Genomic DNA, 18318 nt, shown 5'->3' on the forward strand with positions numbered 1-18318 from the left:
AAGAAGTAACAATGTTGACGTTAATATATCTTTTTCAATTAGTATGAGAACTAGTTAGCAACGGCCCGGCCTGTCTTGGAATAACACTTATACCTCGAGAGGCGAATCCCTGTAAATTCCAGTCTGGGCTTGTCAATCACCTTGAAGGTACAGTTGGTGTGTGCTTTGACAGTTTCTTTATTGGATTAAACCCAATGGCAAAAACAAGAATTTCCTTATTTTGCCGGCAGGAGAGCGGGCAGCAGCTCTGGGGGATACAACCTTCCGTTAGCAGTTAGCTTGCATTTAGCCATCGCAAATGCCACGCTCTGAGGGTCTCATCATGGGGTACCGCCGCCACTCCCAGTCGGTTGAGCAAGCTTTTTGGAGATGCTGTGACACAGGTTCGACCTGACATTGTTGTTGGCCACATCCCACTGTGACCCCAGTGCTGCACAGTTGCTACACAACCGCGAAAAGAAGGTTTGTCTCATCGAGCTCACGCGCTCTTCCTGCCAAAGTAGTTCTCAAGTGGCGGGGCGGATAAAACTAAATACGAGTTGTATTCTCGTTTCAAAGCTTACAAAGGTCATGCAGCCCTCGGTTAGTGGCATATAAACACAATATAAGCTGCATGCAACGTTGATTCGAGATAGCAGTGTTGTCATGACCGGGTCTCAGAAGAATTAGTCTTTCTTGCCCTCAATAATTAGTATTTTTTTTTGGTACCTCTACAGTAGTAGAGGTAAAATTTATTTTTTTTGGAGAATTTGGCCAGACCTTACACATTGCAAGTTGAAAGTGGATCTTTTACATTCACCATAATCCTCACAGTCTACAGCACCAGTGGACACCATAGTTAACTGTTGCACATATACTGCTAAAAAGAGTTGAGGTAATGTTCATATGTGTAAACTAGTGAGAGTCTTTGCACTTTATTTTCACAAGAGTATGAGGAGGAAATGCCACAAGCAACATGTTATCCTTTCAGCACACAGTGCATGTTAAAGGTCACAGATTCAAGTTTTGGTTGGATTCTAGTACACCAAATAGTGATCGACCCAAGCCAAGAAGTGTGTGAATTCTGTTTCAGTTAGTATTATTGCTTACTTTGGGGGCTGCTTTACTTTAGTCTGCGGCCAACTGCTTGACAAGATTACAGCCAAAGTGTTCTTCCGCTCGCTCACTGACCTTCAACCAGCTCTTGTCTCCTGTTCAGTCTGAGTCTTCAGGCTCTATTCTTATCCCTTCTTTCTTCACTGTCTCACTCAGAATGAAAAAAGCACCGTCCAGCAAAAGGGAGAGAGTCAGGATTACGAGGCATTAGAGGTATTTGTGGGTTTAAAATAGTCCGATCAAGAGTAGCACGGGTGATTGATGCTCACACGTGCTATTCTCTCTTACACACATTCTATATATATACAAATCTTGAATAGTCTGCAACCCTCTGATATTCAGGACTTTTTACAATATTTAAGCATGTATTTAAGATACAATTGGGGAAACAGCATTTGTATTGGGGTTTAAAAAAAAATCACACAAAATGTGTTCAGGCACAAGTGTCACACAGAGCCGATTATATCCACCATGATGGTAGTAAGTAAAGATGAGTCCGTGGCAGAGCACAATAACCTCTGCTGGATGGTGGGTAACATTACACAGTTCAGTCATTGGCATTTAAATGTCAAAGTTATCACTTTACTCGACCGCACTATGTTAAAAAATAGGCATCTTGATTCTTTTTAATTTAATTTAATTTAGTAATTCTGAACATGATAGAAACATATATAATATATAACAGAGAAATGTTTTTTCCACACTCACAACACAGATGCTCCGAAGCAGCATTTAGTCCTTTGTTCAGCACATTGTTGATTGTTTTGTGTAATACCTCTTTAATTGGGAAAGATTGGTCCCAGATTTAAAAGCTACAAGGCCTCGAGACCAAGCCAGTTTTAGAGATAGCGTACTAAATCACCAAGCATATTTTCAATAGAATTTAAAACATAAAAAAAAACCATGAACTGTACAATCCGTTGCAATCCATTACAACATTACAAAATCACCTTCCCTGTGACACGTGCTGAGAACATTATAAGCTTAACAAAAGCTGCATGTATTGCAGTGGTGTGTGGTGCCCATGTTATTATGTGCACCTGCTTCAATAATTCACATTCTGTGGTTAGCCAGCCTGAATGCATCAGCTGTCTTTAAAATGCTTCTAAGGCGAGAAGCCGAGTCATAAATTGTAATAAAGAATTTCTACAGGCCGAAGGCAAACTGACTTTTAGTATCAGTTGATTGTTGACGCAGTACTTTGGTTGAAGGGTGGGGGGTTTAGCTGGAAAAACTGTATTCATGTTTCCTTTAGAAGTTTACACCATGTTTTTTCGCTGGATGCCCCAGAAACCAGGAGGACAGTGCAAATGTGGTCAAGTCTGATTGCCCCTTTTCTATGGCAAGTCCAGCATGTTATTTTCCTCAAGTGCTCTCTGCGTCCTGTCATACACCTCTTCAATGGCCTGAACCACTCGGTTCAGCATTGTTTTCAGCTCCTCCTGGCTCTGCACACACACCAGCCTGAAGAAGAAACCCCGATCTGGCATGGCGATAAAGGCCAGCTCGGCGGCCCTGCGGACGAACCAGGTATGGTGGTTGGCGAGGGTGCTCTGGTAGGCCTCTCGACACAGGTCTGAGGGGCTCCTTAGCCGGCCGGCCTCTGGCGTCTCAGCCAGCTTCTCCAGGAACAGCTTCAGCCAAAGCAGAGCCCGATGCAGACGCAGAAGAGTCCTGCATCCAGAGTCCGTCTGGTGGTGGAAGTCCACCAGTCCTCTGTTCAGCTCCACCCAGATCATGGAGCGTACAGAGTGATAAGCGCCAGTGTGCTGCGAGGCCTGCGGACTGTTTGTTGTCCCAGTATCTGCGCTTACACTGTTTATTGAGTGTATATCTGGGCCCAGCTCTGCTTCAGGGTTCCCTTCTGATAACAGAGCCAGTTGACGGATTATAGAAGTTTTGCTTCCTATCTCGTTAGATATCAGTCCCACCATAGGGCCCAGCGCTTCCATAAACCTGGAGGGGAACAAGATGAATCATCTTACAGAGTCCAGCATACCCTCAATCATAAATTACGTATTTCTTTCTGGCTGTGAATTAATCTACCTCTCCTGCTTTATCTGATGATGTTACCTCACAAGCTCGTCCCAGCTGGACAGATATGGCTGCATCAGCACGTCCGAGGTGTAGGCTGGTGTAGCCAGCAGGTGGGAGAACAGGAGTGACACCTGGAAGGTCTGACCAGGGCACACTGCCATGACCTGGGGGCCCTCGGCCCCATTGGCCTCACTGCTGTTGTACAGCTGGTGATGCTGACAGTGGGGGGAAGGGCAGTATGTGAGCGTAAGGGCGATTGACAGGGGACAAAGAACGAGAGAAAGTGGAAGTGATTCACTGCATTCCGATTAGCCATCGGCTTCACAAAACCAGCAGCATGTAGGAAATGTAACGAGTGAATAAATGCTTTATAATGTTTGTTCACCTACCGTGTTCACCTGATTATATCCTTTGAAACAAGAATCCCAGTGGTAATCCAAACCTCCATCTGCAGCGAGACATTATAAAGAGAAACAAGAGAAGCGCACACTGTTAGTGTTTGATTGCGAGTCTTTTTTTGTCTGATAATGCTGCAACTCTATTTCAAACACAAGGACATTGTAATTAACATGTGCATTTACCACTTAAAAATTAAATATGTATGTGTTCGCATTTCCATAATAATTATAAAGAATTACAGGTTAACTTGAACCTGCAATCAAATAGTTTTTTGTTGGCCTTCAGAGGCATAGAGAAACAAGTTGTGAACACAATGTTGTCAAATCCTTTTCACTTAATATTGATGATTAATTTATGTATCCAGAAGTCAACATTAATAAATCATTTAGAGTCATATTTCTGATCACCTAATCAATCAACATTTTTAGCTCTGTTTTATGTATCAGACTTCTTGAAGGTAAATATCTGGTTCATTTTTTACCTATCTTACAGAATTGACAGGTGGTAACAAGTGGCTTGATTAAACTATGAAACATCATTACATCAACAAGTCCATCCTCACAGCCTTGTTGTGCATACTCGTGTAAAAGCACAAGTAGCTTTTTACTTCTGGCAATTGCATTCACGCTACAAAAATCATAAAAGCGGTGTTCCTTTGTGAAGATAGCTAAACAAATGTGTTAGTATCATAAACTTGTGTTTACCACATTCATTTTTTTCTGCAAGTTATTTGCAAGGGAACCAGTGTGATGCTAACTTCAGTGGTTAGTCAACAAAGAAAAACGTCATCCCTGCCCCAGTCTAAAGAGCCTGTGATTTATCTATCTATCTATACACACGTACCTGTGCGCACTCATGGCTCTTCAGCAGTCTTCCACAAGCTGCAAGCTTCACAGCTTTGAGTTTTAACAATAGCCATTTTCATGGTTTACCTTTATTAAGATAGGTTTACTTTCATCATGATAATAGGGGAAATGGCTTTGGAGGCAGGCTTGAGGAGGCGGGCTGTCAGTTTTGCCTACTTGGCAGTTTACTTGCCAAATTAAGCAACTTTTGGAACCATAAGCTACTTTTTATTGGCAAGAGGTTGGCAACATTGGTCTTGTTTTTTTCAGTTGCATTTTTTTTTTAATAACTTACACTTTTCTCTAGTGTTACCTACCCATGTGTTTAAGATCCTACAGCACAGAGACAAGTAGATAAACAGATAATAAAAAAAGACAAGGCAGCAGGCCATGATGCTGAGTTTTAATCCCTTTGAGGTCATACCAGCCTGTGACAAAGCAAACCCTGTGATTTTAATTGTCTCAAACACTGACTTTCCTAGCACACATCATGTGCACAGGACCAGTTGCTGAGATCAATTCTTGGCTCTATCATAATCTCTAATGACATGCACCTGACCTCCTTACAACCACAAAACCATAAAATATGCCAGTGCTACATGAGTCATGAACAGCAATGCTGTTGAACGTCAGCCTCCAAATTGACCCTGGAAGACTTTCACAAACGATCAGACTCCTATCAGGTAACTTGGCGTGTCAGTCTCACTGAGCTACCAAAGTCTCTAAGTTCAAATTCAACACATTTTTATGAACATGCGTTTCTAACTTGTCGGTGACCTACTGTAGATGTTGCCAAAAATGTCAACAGGGAAGTTTGCCACCGCAAACTAAGAACTGTGTCTAAATATAAGGTTCCTTACTGAGTTACTGTGAGGATGCAGAGCTGGCTGTTCATGCTCCCAACTGAACTTTCCTTTCCGCTCCGTTTGCAATCTCAAATCTCACTCAAGTCTTTCAAATCTCTGAATTGAATCCAAGCAAGAGAAAAAGATCACATGATCCGATTGAACATTGTTACACTGCTTACCAGATTTCTGTTCCAACATGAAGATGTTTTATTTATATGTAGACTTGTGGATTGAACAGGAAAGGAACCATTCAAGTTATTTATTTTCTTATCAGCAATACTTTATAATTGTCATACTATATTTTTTAAGCCAACCTAAGATACAGTTCCATTTTGGCATACTTATTCAAATAGTCAAAGATTCCCATAATAAGATACAAAGAGTTTGAGGCTGTTTTGCATTATAAACCTTTAGATGTTTTCATGTCTTGAGAATTTTCATCATGTATACAAAGTAATTATTTAGGTTATAGTTTATCTGATGTGACTGAAAGAATCATTGTATCCTCTCCCACTAAAACACCTTGTCAAATTACATATATAAATACTTATAGTATGTTATTGAATGTTTAAGCATTGGAAGAGTGAGCAATATGTGACCATCATGCTTGATTCTGCAGCCCCACCATGTGACACATTCCTGACAAGGAGCATATGTATTTCAAACAAGGGAAGGATTGTCTAGATTAATAGCAGAACATAGAAACCACACCTACAAATGTACACACACACACACACACACACACACACACACACACACACACACACACACGCACACACACACACACAAACAGAGAGAGAGAAATACTCACGGATCCATAGGGAGCCGAGGAACAACAGCAAGACTAAGATAGCAGCAGCAGCCTTGCTCTTAACACCCATACTGAAGTCCAGTTTGGGGTCTGCCAGTCCCTGTCGGTTCCTTCTCTTTGTCCCTATATTCTAACTCCTCTGTGTGAGTCCTCATGAGTCCTTGTCCCCTTGCACTGGCTGTCACCACAATTACTCCTTGCTGGACCCCTGACTCCGACCACCCCCCTTCCCACGACCTCGCAAATCTTTCATACTCCTCCCCAAAACCTTAAATAAAAAAAGTTCTCTCAACCTCACAGAAGTAGTTTAACTCTCTTCTACGACAGCTGTTTTATCTCGTCTCCTCACTGTGACAACTCAGCCTGCTGTCGCTCTTTCTTTTTTGGTTTTCCTTTGGCTTTCTTTGATTCACGTCTTTCCTCTTTCCTGCCTTTGTTTCTGACTGATTTCGAAGCTGCCCGTCTCTTGTGGTGTTGCTCAATTTGAGTCCAGAGATCAGCCACTGACTGATAATGCAGAGCCAGCGTAGCTTGTCCGCCAGTAACCCCCTTCCTCCAGATTTATTTTCAATATAAGCACTATATTCCTGGTCAGTTCGAATAAACACTTGCTCCCTCTCCTCTCCTCCCACCACTACCACCCTCCCGCCTCCCCTTTTCCTCTCTCTCTCCCCCCTCTCCCTCTCCCTCTCTTTCTCTCGCTCTCTCCCTCTATTACTCATTCACACAATCCATTAGAAGCACCACCGCAACTACCACACATTACAACTGTGTTGACACACATTTCAGTGAGTATCTCAGGACACTCTCTCAATGTAAACAAATGTATTTTCCACTTTTTTTAATATCTTTATTGCAACATAGAGTAAACCTCAGTATTAAACAATTAAAAACAGATTGTGTCACAAGGTGGCTGTCAAAAATTATACCAAATCCACGTTTGTCAATGAATAACAAAGTTGAACCAATCTTGTTCGAGCTGAGACGGCAGAATGAACAAAGATTTCCATTGATGCTAATCTAATTCAATATACGACAAAGACATCTGCACTTCCACAAAACATAGTGGGAAACTATTTTGGAAAAACTAATCTAATCTCTGTTACCTTGTCTCCGTGTCTTTTACAACATTTTACATCTTTACTAACTTATTATTTAGTGATTACATCTATATGTTGAAGTTTAAAGTCCGAGACAAGTCAATAAAACTGGAGTAAAGATGTAGTGAATAAGGGTTGTTCCCATGATTATCACCTCTGATTGTGATCATCGAAAACCCACTCATCGGTCACCATCACTGGGTTTTCTGTCTCTGGTGTGGGGGAAGTTGAACAGACATTGAACTCCACACTCAAGCCAAACCACATGTGTGCTCCTGAGGAGGGACTTAACAATGGTATTTTGTAGTGGAGAAGCGGGAAAACATTGAAAGCCGGGGCATTAATTACTTGTCTGGGAGGGGCTGGTCATGGGGCTTTCACTGTGTGCAGCCAATGAATGATCTGAAATAGGCAGCAACTGACAAGCGAAGACTGTGAATCTCTTTGAAAACACGTGACTGTTAACCATTTCACTCTGCATAGCTGGTAATCTCAGATTAAATGCCCTAAAATTGTCATTTAAAAAAAGATATTGTCTATCAAAAATGTATTTTTGGTTAAGAAAAACAGAAACAGAAAGCGGTTTATACTTGACATGGTGAACAGGTGCAAAGTACTGAGTAGACTAAGCACATGGAACATAGGACTTCACACTGTTTAGCTTAATTTGTATATGGGAGGTCAGTAGAGCAGGAAAAACGTATTTTGTCACTGTCAGATAAAACAGTGACTGGATTCTCCATCAGCTTCTGCACAAAAGTTAGATCAACGCATGTTTCGAGTAAAAACATTGAATCACTTGTGATCTTATTTTTTTTCCAATTCTTCATAATTTTGTTTTTTGACTCAATTTAAGGAGAGCACGCATATGCACAGCTGGAGGATTGAACGTAATGGCAACAGTGCAGACGTTCAAAATTGTATGAGGGAAAAGAAAGCATGATTGTTGTGGATGTGGCCTGGTGGCTTGTGGGTTGAGGTACACCAGAGAACTTTCATTTGCAACAAGCTTTCAACATGTTATCACATTGTCAATCACAAAACAGGATTACATTGTGAAAGTGAATGGTTCATTTTACTGGTAGGAGTTTACTGTTGGAGCTATACCATGGATGCATAGCGGGCGCTGGTGATCAACATTTTTTTACACATTATTCAAATACAGCTCTTGGTCCAACTGCATTGACGTACAATGTTTGTGACGCACATGCTTCACTAAATGCAACTATATTCATAAAAACAGTATATCTGTCATTTTGCACAAGGAGGCCTTCTTGTCAGTTACATTAAAGAACTGTCGAATATAATTGGTTGGAATTGAGAGAAAACGTATTAGCTTCAGCTGTATAGATGTACATATCCATAAACCATATGTTGATAGGTTTCTTTATCTTAAAATGTAAAAGGTAGTTTGCCCATGTTTCGCTGAACCTAAACAGTATATTATTTTTGCTTTGCTCTGTGAGTAAAGGCTGCGTCTTTGTGTCTTTGAGGCCGGGCAGATCCGGCCCTTCTTCTGTCTCTGATCTCTGAACTGATCTGAACTGAGTGCGAGACATATAATCTGCCTTCTGGAGACTCCAGTTACTTTAAAGAAGTTCGTCTCTGTTTCCCCAACTTTATATTTAGAAGTACATTACATACTGTGCAACTCACATGGCACATTCCAAAAGTCAGTCTGTGTGTTGCTCTTGTCGCGGCAGAGTGGCTCTACTTCAATAACTCACAGCAAACTTAGTCCCTGGATTTGAAATGATTGAAACGTCATAATTTAGAGTTACCTTTGCAGCAAGCTCTACTTCTGTTGCTTCTGTTCTTCAACTTATCCTGAAGCAGTTCTATGTCTCGATGGAGTTTTATGAGCATTGTTCGCCTCCAGCCCCCTGAACCCGCCACACTGTGGTCTGCAGATATACTCTGTCACTACTGCAGTCCTGCTGTTAAAGCGGCAAGCTCTACTGAGTGTGTATTAATACTCCAGACACATAACAGGGAGCGAGCAGGCCTGCACACCTCGCTGCAACCACGGCTGTATGTATCTCCCCGTTTTTCTTATCGCTGTTTTCTTTGCTCTGTCTGACACACAGATCCATGTATTCTCTTCACAAAATGGTACCATTGGGGAAAGAAACAATCATAGTAATCCTGTAATCCTACAACATCTGACACATATCAAACTAGAACTATTATAATGGGGATACACACACACACACACACACACACACACACACACACACACACACACAAGGATAACGGAGCTCTATCGTATTGGTGTTAAACAGCATAAAATCTAATTATTGCATACATCTTGTCACAGAAATGCTTAAATACCTGGCATCGCCTCTGATAGTTGTTGTCTAATGATCATGATGATGATTATTGTGGGTGACCGCAGTGTGACTTGAAGTCCTGGTTTAGTGCTTCTCAGCTGCTATGAAATCTGAGCCATGGATAGCAACAGCCGGGGTGGGCGACAGTCAGGGCGTTTGGTTGAGGGATTTAAGGCTCTTCCTCTCTGTTTTTACTCTCTCTCTTTCTCTCTCTCTGTCTCTCTGTCTCTCTCTCTCTCTCTCTCTCTCTCTCTCTCTCTCTCTCTCTCTCTCTCTCTCTCTCTCTCTCTCTCTCAAACTTAATATTTAGATATAGTGCAGTGTCGTGCAGTGGAGTGGTCTTGGAACGTGATGGCAACACGCAGGTTCTGGATATTTTTTGGAGTCGTAACTGTTCTCGGGACTTTAATGGTTCAGGGTAAGTGGCGCTATGTCAAACTTTTTGGCACATCCTCATCAACTGGCCGGCTGCCGTTTTAACGCAAAACGCCTGATGATTGACAGTAGATCAGTGTTTAGAGAGACAACCAGCTCTAAAACTCTTACTGGTTGACACGCCAGAGAAAACTTGCCATACCTTTGGAAAACCTCTACACACTTACTGTTGTAAATCATTTGTGTAGATTATACAGACTTTTGGCTATTTCGTAATTTTCCTTCTGTCGATGGCACATCTGTAAGCATAAACAGTTAATCTATAACATATAATACTTTACATACTGCTATAGAGTAAACCAACAGTTTTGTTGTTGGTATCCATGCATGCCACCATGTACCTAAAGTGTAGACTTGCATGACGTTGTGGAACATTTAGCGTACAAGGCAAACCGGATATAAAATATATTTGGGATTTATCTTTTCTTGTATATGTGTTCGCTCCATAGGGATCCTCTGTTCCATAACCTGCCCCATGTTCAAGTGTTACTTCAAGTATAGTCAATGCAGTTATACAGGATGAGCACAAAAAAGTATCAAGGGAGCCAGAGCGTCGTCTGTGCTTTGTCATGAGAGCAGCAGAGAGTGTAAAGCTGTTCTGCTTGACTCAGATGGCGGTATGCAACAGGAAGGTAACAAAGGCTGCAGTAGAAGCAGAAGTGAGAGCCTCCGTGTGATGGAAGTTTGAAAACATACGATTCTACAAATCCATTTGGCCACTCAGGAGGGAAAAGGTATGACGAGTTGCTTTCGACAGCTGTGGATAAGCCTCCTGTCCATCTTCTTGGCAGAGGTCACTTGAGTAGTGTATACATTCCTCAGTGGCGAGGTGCCTGCCTGTAGGAAAGCATTCATTAGGATGCTGGGAATAGCATGAAGGACATCCAGAAGGAACAATAGATGGTGTCCTAGACAAGGTTTTTACACCCTTACTAATAAACACTTTGTCATGGAAAATTGCCAATATCACTGTCAGATGAGGCCATTTGATCTCTACACTTCGAGTAGCAGCTGTACTGACAATCATGTTATGAACTAACCCCATCAAGGTGCAATATGAGTTCCGATATTAGGAACGAACTCTTCGGTCCTCATTGAGTTGTGATAATCTGAGGCGATGCTTACTGCAAGATGGATGAACTCTTTCTTCTTTTTGCTTGATCACATTTTATTCTCTTTGCTTCTTATGTTCAAAATGGTCGCATGAATAGGAGAGTGCGTTGGACAATGTCCCACGGTAAACGAGGGGGAGCTTTGCCTGCCTTTGCCCTAGTGAAATAGTGAAGTTGTAATGTTTACCTGCGTGGCCATGTTGTCCTGACCTGTTGTGTGGCCTGTCCCCGAGTCACCTTAAAGGTCAGTTTAGGTATATCACATATATTTTCTCACTCACAGCGAGGGCTATCTTACGATTTTAAATGCCAAAGTTATGAGATATCCAATCCTTTTGACCCTTTTGATCAGCTCTGCATCTCCTCAGTGGTCGCTTGCAGGCTCAGTCGCTTTCCCATCATAAGCAGCTGCCGGGTGTAACCAGGTCAAAGCATAGACGTCAAGCATGAACCGTATACGTTGTATGCACATGATAATGGAGTGGTGCAGGAATGAGTCCTGAAACTCGGAAAGTTAGTTTGTATGTTTGCGCCTTTGGTTCCACTCGTCTCAAAGTCAACAAGTCTCAATACATTGTGAGGATTTATTTGTCGAAACAAAATGTATGATTATTATAAACTTTTTCTTGCCACAGACCTTATTTGCTGTAAAAATCCAAAATCTGAAGTATCTTTACCTTTTTTTGAGGTAACCACGGCAAAGTTAACTTCCCAGGGCTGGCCTTCAAAAATAAGTCATTCCTGATTCTTGTGAGTTGAACAACTGAACTTTATGGAGAAGTACATCACATAATGTGTTTCTCAGTGCAATCTTGTTTCCTTAAAAATGAAAATAAAAGACATTGTCATTCAACTACAATAGACTGCATTTAGGCAATAATATAGTTTTTATAGTTTTAATATAGTATAGTGTCTTTGCATCCGTCCATTCTTAGCCTGTACTAATATAATATACTTTATTTGTAGATGAAAACAAAAATAATTGGAGTGCTGTTCTAGATTATTAATGTAGATATGTTTTAGCAGATACAAGCAGGCTGTCATATGGTCAAACTATATGTAGCTGCCACATGACATCTGAGCATTGATTTTTCATAGTTTATTGTAGTGGACAAGGCTGTCAACTCTCTGCCTCCATTTTGAAGGCCATTATAAGACCTTTATAAGGTTTTCCTATCAGGGAGTGTTGTTAGACATGTTTTCCTCGGTGTTGAAAGTGGAGGAAGTATGGATCTGTTAACACATTCAAATGGATATTGGCTTAAACGGATGTCTCAGTGCTGCTGAATTTTTATAAAATACACAGGAATTATTACGTGTTATATTGACCCATATTGAATCATTAACAACATGTCAAACACTTGGAAAGTGAGAAATCTTTTCAGTGTCATCACACCGCCCACTACAATGAGTGTCCCACGGGAGAGTTACGATTATAGCTCAAAACTATGTTGCATGTTTGTGCCTGATTGGACCAGGCAGACCTGGGAAGGAATCGATCATGGAAGATGACATCTTTACTGCTTTGTAGAATGTGTTGCATATTTGCTTAAAGATGAAATTGATGATTATTGTAGATGACCCGGGTGTGACTTAAAAGTGTCCTAGTTTAGAGTTTCCCAGCTGCTGTGTAATCTGAGCTATGGATAGTGACAGCTGGGAGGGAAGAGGCAATGTGTCGGAAATAACCTCTGCCTTCGTCTCCCTTCAAGTTTATACTGAAATATAGTGGAGCGGAGCTGGACAGAAAGATGGCATTGTTGCCTCTAAGAACCGTTGTGAGCATGTTTACTAGTTCCTATTCCTATACATGACATCACGTAACGTTGAGTCGGCTTAAAACGTTCATGCATATTATTTTATTTTACATGTTACAAAAGTTAAACATACAGTACAGGTGCTTCCAAGAATATATTCTAAACGGCATTATTTTGCATCTATACTTCATTGTCTCAAAAGCATTGGGTCAAGAGCATTTTTCTTAAAAAAAATATGATCTCAGGGTGTCAGTGTTAGTATTTGAAAGTGCAAATATTGTAGCAACTCAGAAAACATGGAGGCAAGAATCAGAATAAAACAGGAGAATCAGAGGCAGTGTGTACGAAACCAAACGTGTACTTCAATAAATAGGTCGGGGGTAGGAGATGGGGTCAAATTGAATTAAAGATTCTGCCTGTTCGGGGTCTTTGGCCTTCAGCCTTCTCCCAATGCAAGGCAGTTCCTCTGTCCTGTGTGGGCAGATCAGAGGAGAGGTGTGAGTCTGCTTGAGTACCTCTGGTTTGATGCGGCTTGTCTGCAGTGGTTCAGGCGGCTTGTCTCCTGCCCAGTCTTTCTGCTGCTGCGTCCCAGCTCTGTGAACATATGCTTGCTCCAATCACCTTATGGGCCGCAGGTATGTCCACTGGCAGTTGCCTGGTGGCTTCAGCACCAGAACTGGATAGTAGACTCCCTTTCTCACCTCCCCTAACCTGACCGCTGCGTCCTGTGCTGGGTCTGCTCGGCTTTCCCCCCTGGTTTGCCAAAATATACACATAAACTGACCCAAACTTAGTTTACCTGCCTTTTAGACTGATCACTATTTAAGACGTTTCTCCTCATTCCATCATGAAAACCATAAATCAGACATCATTGTATCACATATGTATGTAAACTCACTCCGTAGCTCATCTTTGTTTTCATGCAGTGCAGTGTAATGAGGAGTCCAAGCTCATCGCCGACTTGTTCAAAGGCTACAGCAAGAACATCCGGCCAGTGGTGCATCCTGAAGACAAGCTGGACATTCAGATCAAGCTGACCCTCACTAACCTCATCTCCCTGGTGAGAGCTCACTCTTGCTGCAACGAAGCTTGGCTGCAACATCTCCAAACAGCAAATGTACACAAGTATAAGAAAGTAGTTCACCACCATTTCCACAGGACAATAAGCACTTTGGCCAGAGCACAGTAATGGCTGCGACATCAATTGGGTAGTAACGTAGCAGGGCATGATCTACATTTACAGCTCAAATATTCACACTGCTTTTTCACTTATACCACAGAATGAAAAGGAGGAGACTCTTACGACAAATGTGTGGATTGAAATTGTGAGTTTTCCCTCCCTTCCTACTTATGTTTTTGTAATATTTGTATAAATCCTGGCAAAACATTTTGGAGTAAGGTTCATCGTGGACTCTTTCCTGCTCCCTTATTCAGCTCTCAGTTGTGTCTCATTGTTAATGTCACTGGTGACCTTTTCTCTCAAATGTCATCTACAGCAATGGCCTGATTATCGCCTTGCCTGGAACGAATCTCTCTACTATGGCATTACTTCTATTCGTGTTCCATACAACACTGTTTGGCTCCCTGACATTGTCCTGGAGAACAAGTAAGGCATTTACAGAGTGACATCGTGCATTTTTTCTTTGCTATGTAGTGTCTTTATACATAATCTGGTCTGATGTCAGCTGTTTCTGTTCTTTTTCCTACATCTCTGCAGCATTGATGGCAAGTTTGATGTGGCTTACTATGCCAATGTGTTGATCTACAGCGGGGGGTGGATGTACTGGCTGCCTCCTGCTATCTATCGCAGCACTTGTGCCATTGAGATTAGCTACTTCCCATTTGATTACCAAAACTGCACGCTAGCATTCAGGTGAGGAACAATTATATCATTCCAACATGTTTATTATATAAATGCTGATTTGTTAGTTTTTTTATTTCGTACATGAAGCCTGCATGGGTTGAACAAATAAAAAAAACAAAACACTGGTGTGCAATAAACATGCTCACAGACTTTTGGGTAAAAAACATGTTCTGTTCTGTTCTGTCTCTACTGCCACGACCCCTAGATCCCAGACGTACAGTGCTAATGAAGTGGATCTCATCTTGGCTGTCGGAGATACAGGCGAAACTATTGAGTGGGTGGACATCGACCCCGAGGCTTTCACAGGTACAGTACATCCTCATTCAATACACTAATTTCTAACGCACACAACTCCTCTCAGTTTACTGTGTTTTTAACCCCTCAGAGAATGGCGAGTGGGCCATTGTCCATCGTCCAGGCAGGAAGATGATCGACACACGGTATACCCCGGATGACCTCGAGTATCAGGAGATTTTGTTCAATCTAATCATCCAAAGGAAGCCCCTCTTCTACGTCGTCAACGTCATCCTGCCTTGCTCCCTCATCTCCTCGTTGGTGGTGCTGGCCTACTTCCTACCTGCACAAGGTCAGTAAAGCCGTTGTCTAGTTCCCTACAGCTGTTAGATTATTATTGTTTCAGACGTTACAAGAATGTTGTTAAATAGCAAGTGTCATAATGTTTTGTACTTTATACATAAAAAACATAATAATTCATTCTACTTATTCTTATTAGGACTATAATTTTAAAAAAGTCCAGAATTTTAAGGTTTTTTTAAAAAACATTATTGACTTTTCTCATAAGTAATAAAACAGAGTAAGTATAGTCAGTCATTACTGTCAGAAAAGATCTGAAGAGAACACTGGTACGTCATATTTATAGGCACAGTAATGTTTTATCCCTAACCATGTAGCATTATTTTCTTCTATAATAAAGTGCCTGAGTACAGAGAATTTTCTGGATGTATTGGATCCCAAAGCTGGTATGTTTTATTGTTGTTTACTGTGTTCCTCTGTCTTCTAAGTCTCTGTTGTCTCCTCCACAGCCGGAGGACAAAAGTTGACCGTGTCCATCTCTGTCTTGCTGGCTCAGACTGTCTTCCTCTTTCTTATTGGCCAGAAAATCCCTGAGACATCTCTCTCGGTCCCTCTCATCGGAAAGTGAGTCTGTGTGTGTTCTCTGCTGACCTCTGCTGGGCTTTTTTTCTTCCTTTAATCCATACAGTTTGAGTCTCCAACAGATATTCTCTTTGTCTCCCTCAGATACCTGATCTTTGTAATGTCTGTCACTACTCTTATCGCCACTAATCAAATTGTGGTGCTGAACTTCTCCCTGCGTAGCCCCAGCACTCATACCATGTCAAATACCATCAAACATGTAAGTATTATTCTCTGTAGAATTGAGTAAAATGTGTCTATTGAAAAGTTATTTTGTGTGAACTAAGTGCTGGTATCTTCTTTGCCTCTCACAGTTGTTCCTGGAAATGGTACCTCGCTTCCTGGGCATGCCCCCGCTGGTGGATGACAGTGAGGCGACGACCGAGGTGAACGGCGTGAGGGAGCGGCGGCGCAGCTCCTTTGGCCTCATGCAGAGAGCAGAGGAATACGTACTGAAACAACCTCGCAGTGAAATGATGTTTGACAAACAAAGAGAGAGGCATGGTCTCACACGATCCATTGGTAAGATGTCTATTTTTTTATACCATCTCTAAACTCTTAGCAGCCATTAAGTCCCAGTCGGATTTCTGAACACAGTGTTTTTGTCATACATATGATACAAATGTTGTTTCTGTGTAGTTTGTATGCCATGTATTCATATCCTCATATGAGCCATTGATTTCTTTGGTATTAGCATATTATTTGTCATGCTTGTGTCTGGCTTGGGTAACGTGCTACACTATTGTCTGACTGTCAGTGCCTCCTTCCCCTCTAGTGGATAATATGGATGTCAGCGGCACAGCTAACCTGTATAAGAGTTTGGCCCAAGCTGCACCCGAGATCAAGCAATGTGTGGATGCCTGCAACTACATTGCTGAGAGTACGAGACAACAAAATGCCATTGGATCTGTGAGTGTCACATTGAACATGTATCCAACATCAATGCGATTAAAGAAATGTTTTTAAATATGTCTATTGATTTTATGTTTACCTGTCTACAATTGTTTTAGGCTAGCTGTTGTAGTTATTTAATCAATATTCACTTGATTCACAAATACAGGAAATTGAAAGCTGGGTACTGATTGGGAAGATGATCGACAAGGTGTGTTTCTGGGCTGCCATTCTCCTCTTCATCATCGGCACAGTGTGGATCTTCTTAACAGGACACTTCAACCGGGCGCCTGAATTTCCGTTTCCATGGCAGACCAAGAAATTTGCTCCTAGTTAAAAAATAAAAGAATTACAAAAAAATACCCTTTTGATATTATGAAACCTTTCCAAGGGTCACCGTGTCTCATGCTGTCTGACCTTGCTCACGGAGTCCCAGGCTCAGAGTGAAGGTTGAGTTAAAAGGCTTTTATAACAGAGATTTAACGACAAATCTGTTTGTGTTCATGTTCACAGCTCAGACTTATCTTTGTGAACACTTGTCAGGCAGCTGAGGGTTTCATTCAAACCTTCAACTTAGTTAAAACCAAGTTCTTAATTTGAGTGTAAGTTCTTTGGACATTAAAAGGGTGGAACAGGTCTAGTTAGAAATAGTGATATTTTAAATAATAATCACCATCATCATTACCTAATACAATTAATATTTGTTTTGTGTTATAAAAGACTTTGTTTAGGCAAGTTCAGACTTCAGGTCAGAGGTGTGTTTAAAACAAAGTGCTGAAGGTGTTTCATCACCATGCCAAGGAAGTTATTTCTGTTGAAGCAAATAATGTTTGATACCAAAACTGCGACAGCATTGTGTACTGTATTGCGTGGATCCATAAGCACTGTGTAGAACTGGATTCATAAATAGCAATAAAGAAGGCTCTTTAACTGATTAAATGTTTTTATTCACCTGTGATATGCTGAAATTTTCAATCTTTCATTGTCTTTTAAGAATCATCCATGTATCACACTGAAAAAAAGTATCTGATAAAGTCTTGAGAACTTTCCCTGAATGTACTATGTCTTATACGTGGTGAACCTGTATACATGCAACTTGAGCCAGCCAACTCTGAATCAATGCCTTATTCTTGTTACTATGACTTATTTATTAGAAAGTATTTTTAGGGGTAGATGGCTTTGAGGGACAGTGTCTTGATTCATTGTGCCATGTTTTTTTTTTAAATAAACATTTTATTTTGTGCATTGTGACTGTCTTAATCAATGTATTGCAAAGTGTAAGTTGTATAAGATGCTTTACATTTAGAATTAGAAAAAAATGTACTCAAATTTGATTAAATAGTATGTCAAAGTAGTTGTGTATGCAGTACTTCATAGGCTACATCAGATTGGGCCCTATGTAGAAAGGAGAGGAAATGACAACAAGTGGCCACAGCAGCATTGTGGGTAATGCTGTGTGTATGTCTGCTGCTGTTCTTCAGGGGTGTTGCAACTTAAGTATGCTGATTATAGTTACACTTGAAAGTGAAACTATAATGTAAAACTTCTTAAAAAATAATGTTGTAAATGGGTTGTATTATTCTTGTCATGTATGTATACTGGATGCGTAACACGCATAATGTTAATTCTCTTAACATCT

The 18318-nt window shown here is 41.1% G+C and overlaps 2 protein-coding genes across 2 annotated transcripts; one reads left to right on the plus strand and one right to left on the minus strand.

The window, feature by feature from the left end:
• Positions 1–915: 915 nt before the first annotated feature.
• gltpd2b (glycolipid transfer protein domain containing 2b) lies at positions 916–6226 on the minus strand. The gene is made up of 4 exons (XM_068601031.1): positions 6036–6226; positions 3522–3580; positions 3169–3347; positions 916–3051 (listed from the first exon to the last, which is right to left on the minus strand). The coding sequence occupies exons 1-4, from the start codon at positions 6103–6105 to the stop codon at positions 2433–2435; spliced, it is 927 nt and encodes a 308-aa protein (XP_068457132.1). The 5' UTR covers positions 6106–6226; the 3' UTR covers positions 916–2432.
• Positions 6227–9701: 3475 nt separating this feature from the next.
• On the plus strand, positions 9702–17924 carry chrne (cholinergic receptor, nicotinic, epsilon). Its single transcript, XM_068600413.1, has 12 exons — positions 9702–9883; positions 13696–13829; positions 14050–14094; positions 14266–14375; positions 14487–14642; positions 14839–14939; positions 15019–15219; positions 15677–15791; positions 15894–16008; positions 16103–16310; positions 16564–16697; positions 16849–17924. Exons 1-12 carry the CDS (start codon positions 9817–9819, stop codon positions 17014–17016), a joined length of 1554 nt encoding a protein of 517 aa, XP_068456514.1. The 5' UTR covers positions 9702–9816; the 3' UTR covers positions 17017–17924.
• Positions 17925–18318: the final 394 nt, after the last annotated feature.

This window comes from Clinocottus analis, unplaced genomic scaffold, assembly GCF_023055335.1.
Source record: "Clinocottus analis isolate CAN_PGR_092001 unplaced genomic scaffold, fCliAna1.0.p SCAF_5, whole genome shotgun sequence".
Taxonomy (NCBI): domain Eukaryota; kingdom Metazoa; phylum Chordata; class Actinopteri; order Perciformes; family Cottidae; genus Clinocottus; species Clinocottus analis.

What these genes read in the sequence shown, in the direction of transcription:
- gltpd2b (XM_068601031.1), bottom strand. Translation starts at nt 6,105, where the DNA reads ATGGGTGTTAAGAGCAAGGCTGCTGCTGCTATCTTAGTCTTGCTGTTG. An exon ending in CCTCGGCTCCCTATGGATCC is followed by an intron (nt 3,581 to 6,035) that starts GTGAGTATTTCT and finishes GTCTCGCTGCAG; the next exon opens with ATGGAGGTTTGGATTACCAC. An exon ending in GATATAATCAGGTGAACACG is followed by an intron (nt 3,348 to 3,521) that starts GTAGGTGAACAA and finishes CCCCACTGTCAG; the next exon opens with CATCACCAGCTGTACAACAG.
- chrne (XM_068600413.1), top strand. Translation starts at nt 9,817, where the DNA reads ATGGCAACACGCAGGTTCTGGATATTTTTTGGAGTCGTAACTGTTCTC. An exon ending in TCGGTCCCTCTCATCGGAAA is followed by an intron (nt 15,792 to 15,893) that starts GTGAGTCTGTGT and finishes TGTCTCCCTCAG; the next exon opens with ATACCTGATCTTTGTAATGT. An exon ending in TGTCAAATACCATCAAACAT is followed by an intron (nt 16,009 to 16,102) that starts GTAAGTATTATT and finishes TGCCTCTCACAG; the next exon opens with TTGTTCCTGGAAATGGTACC.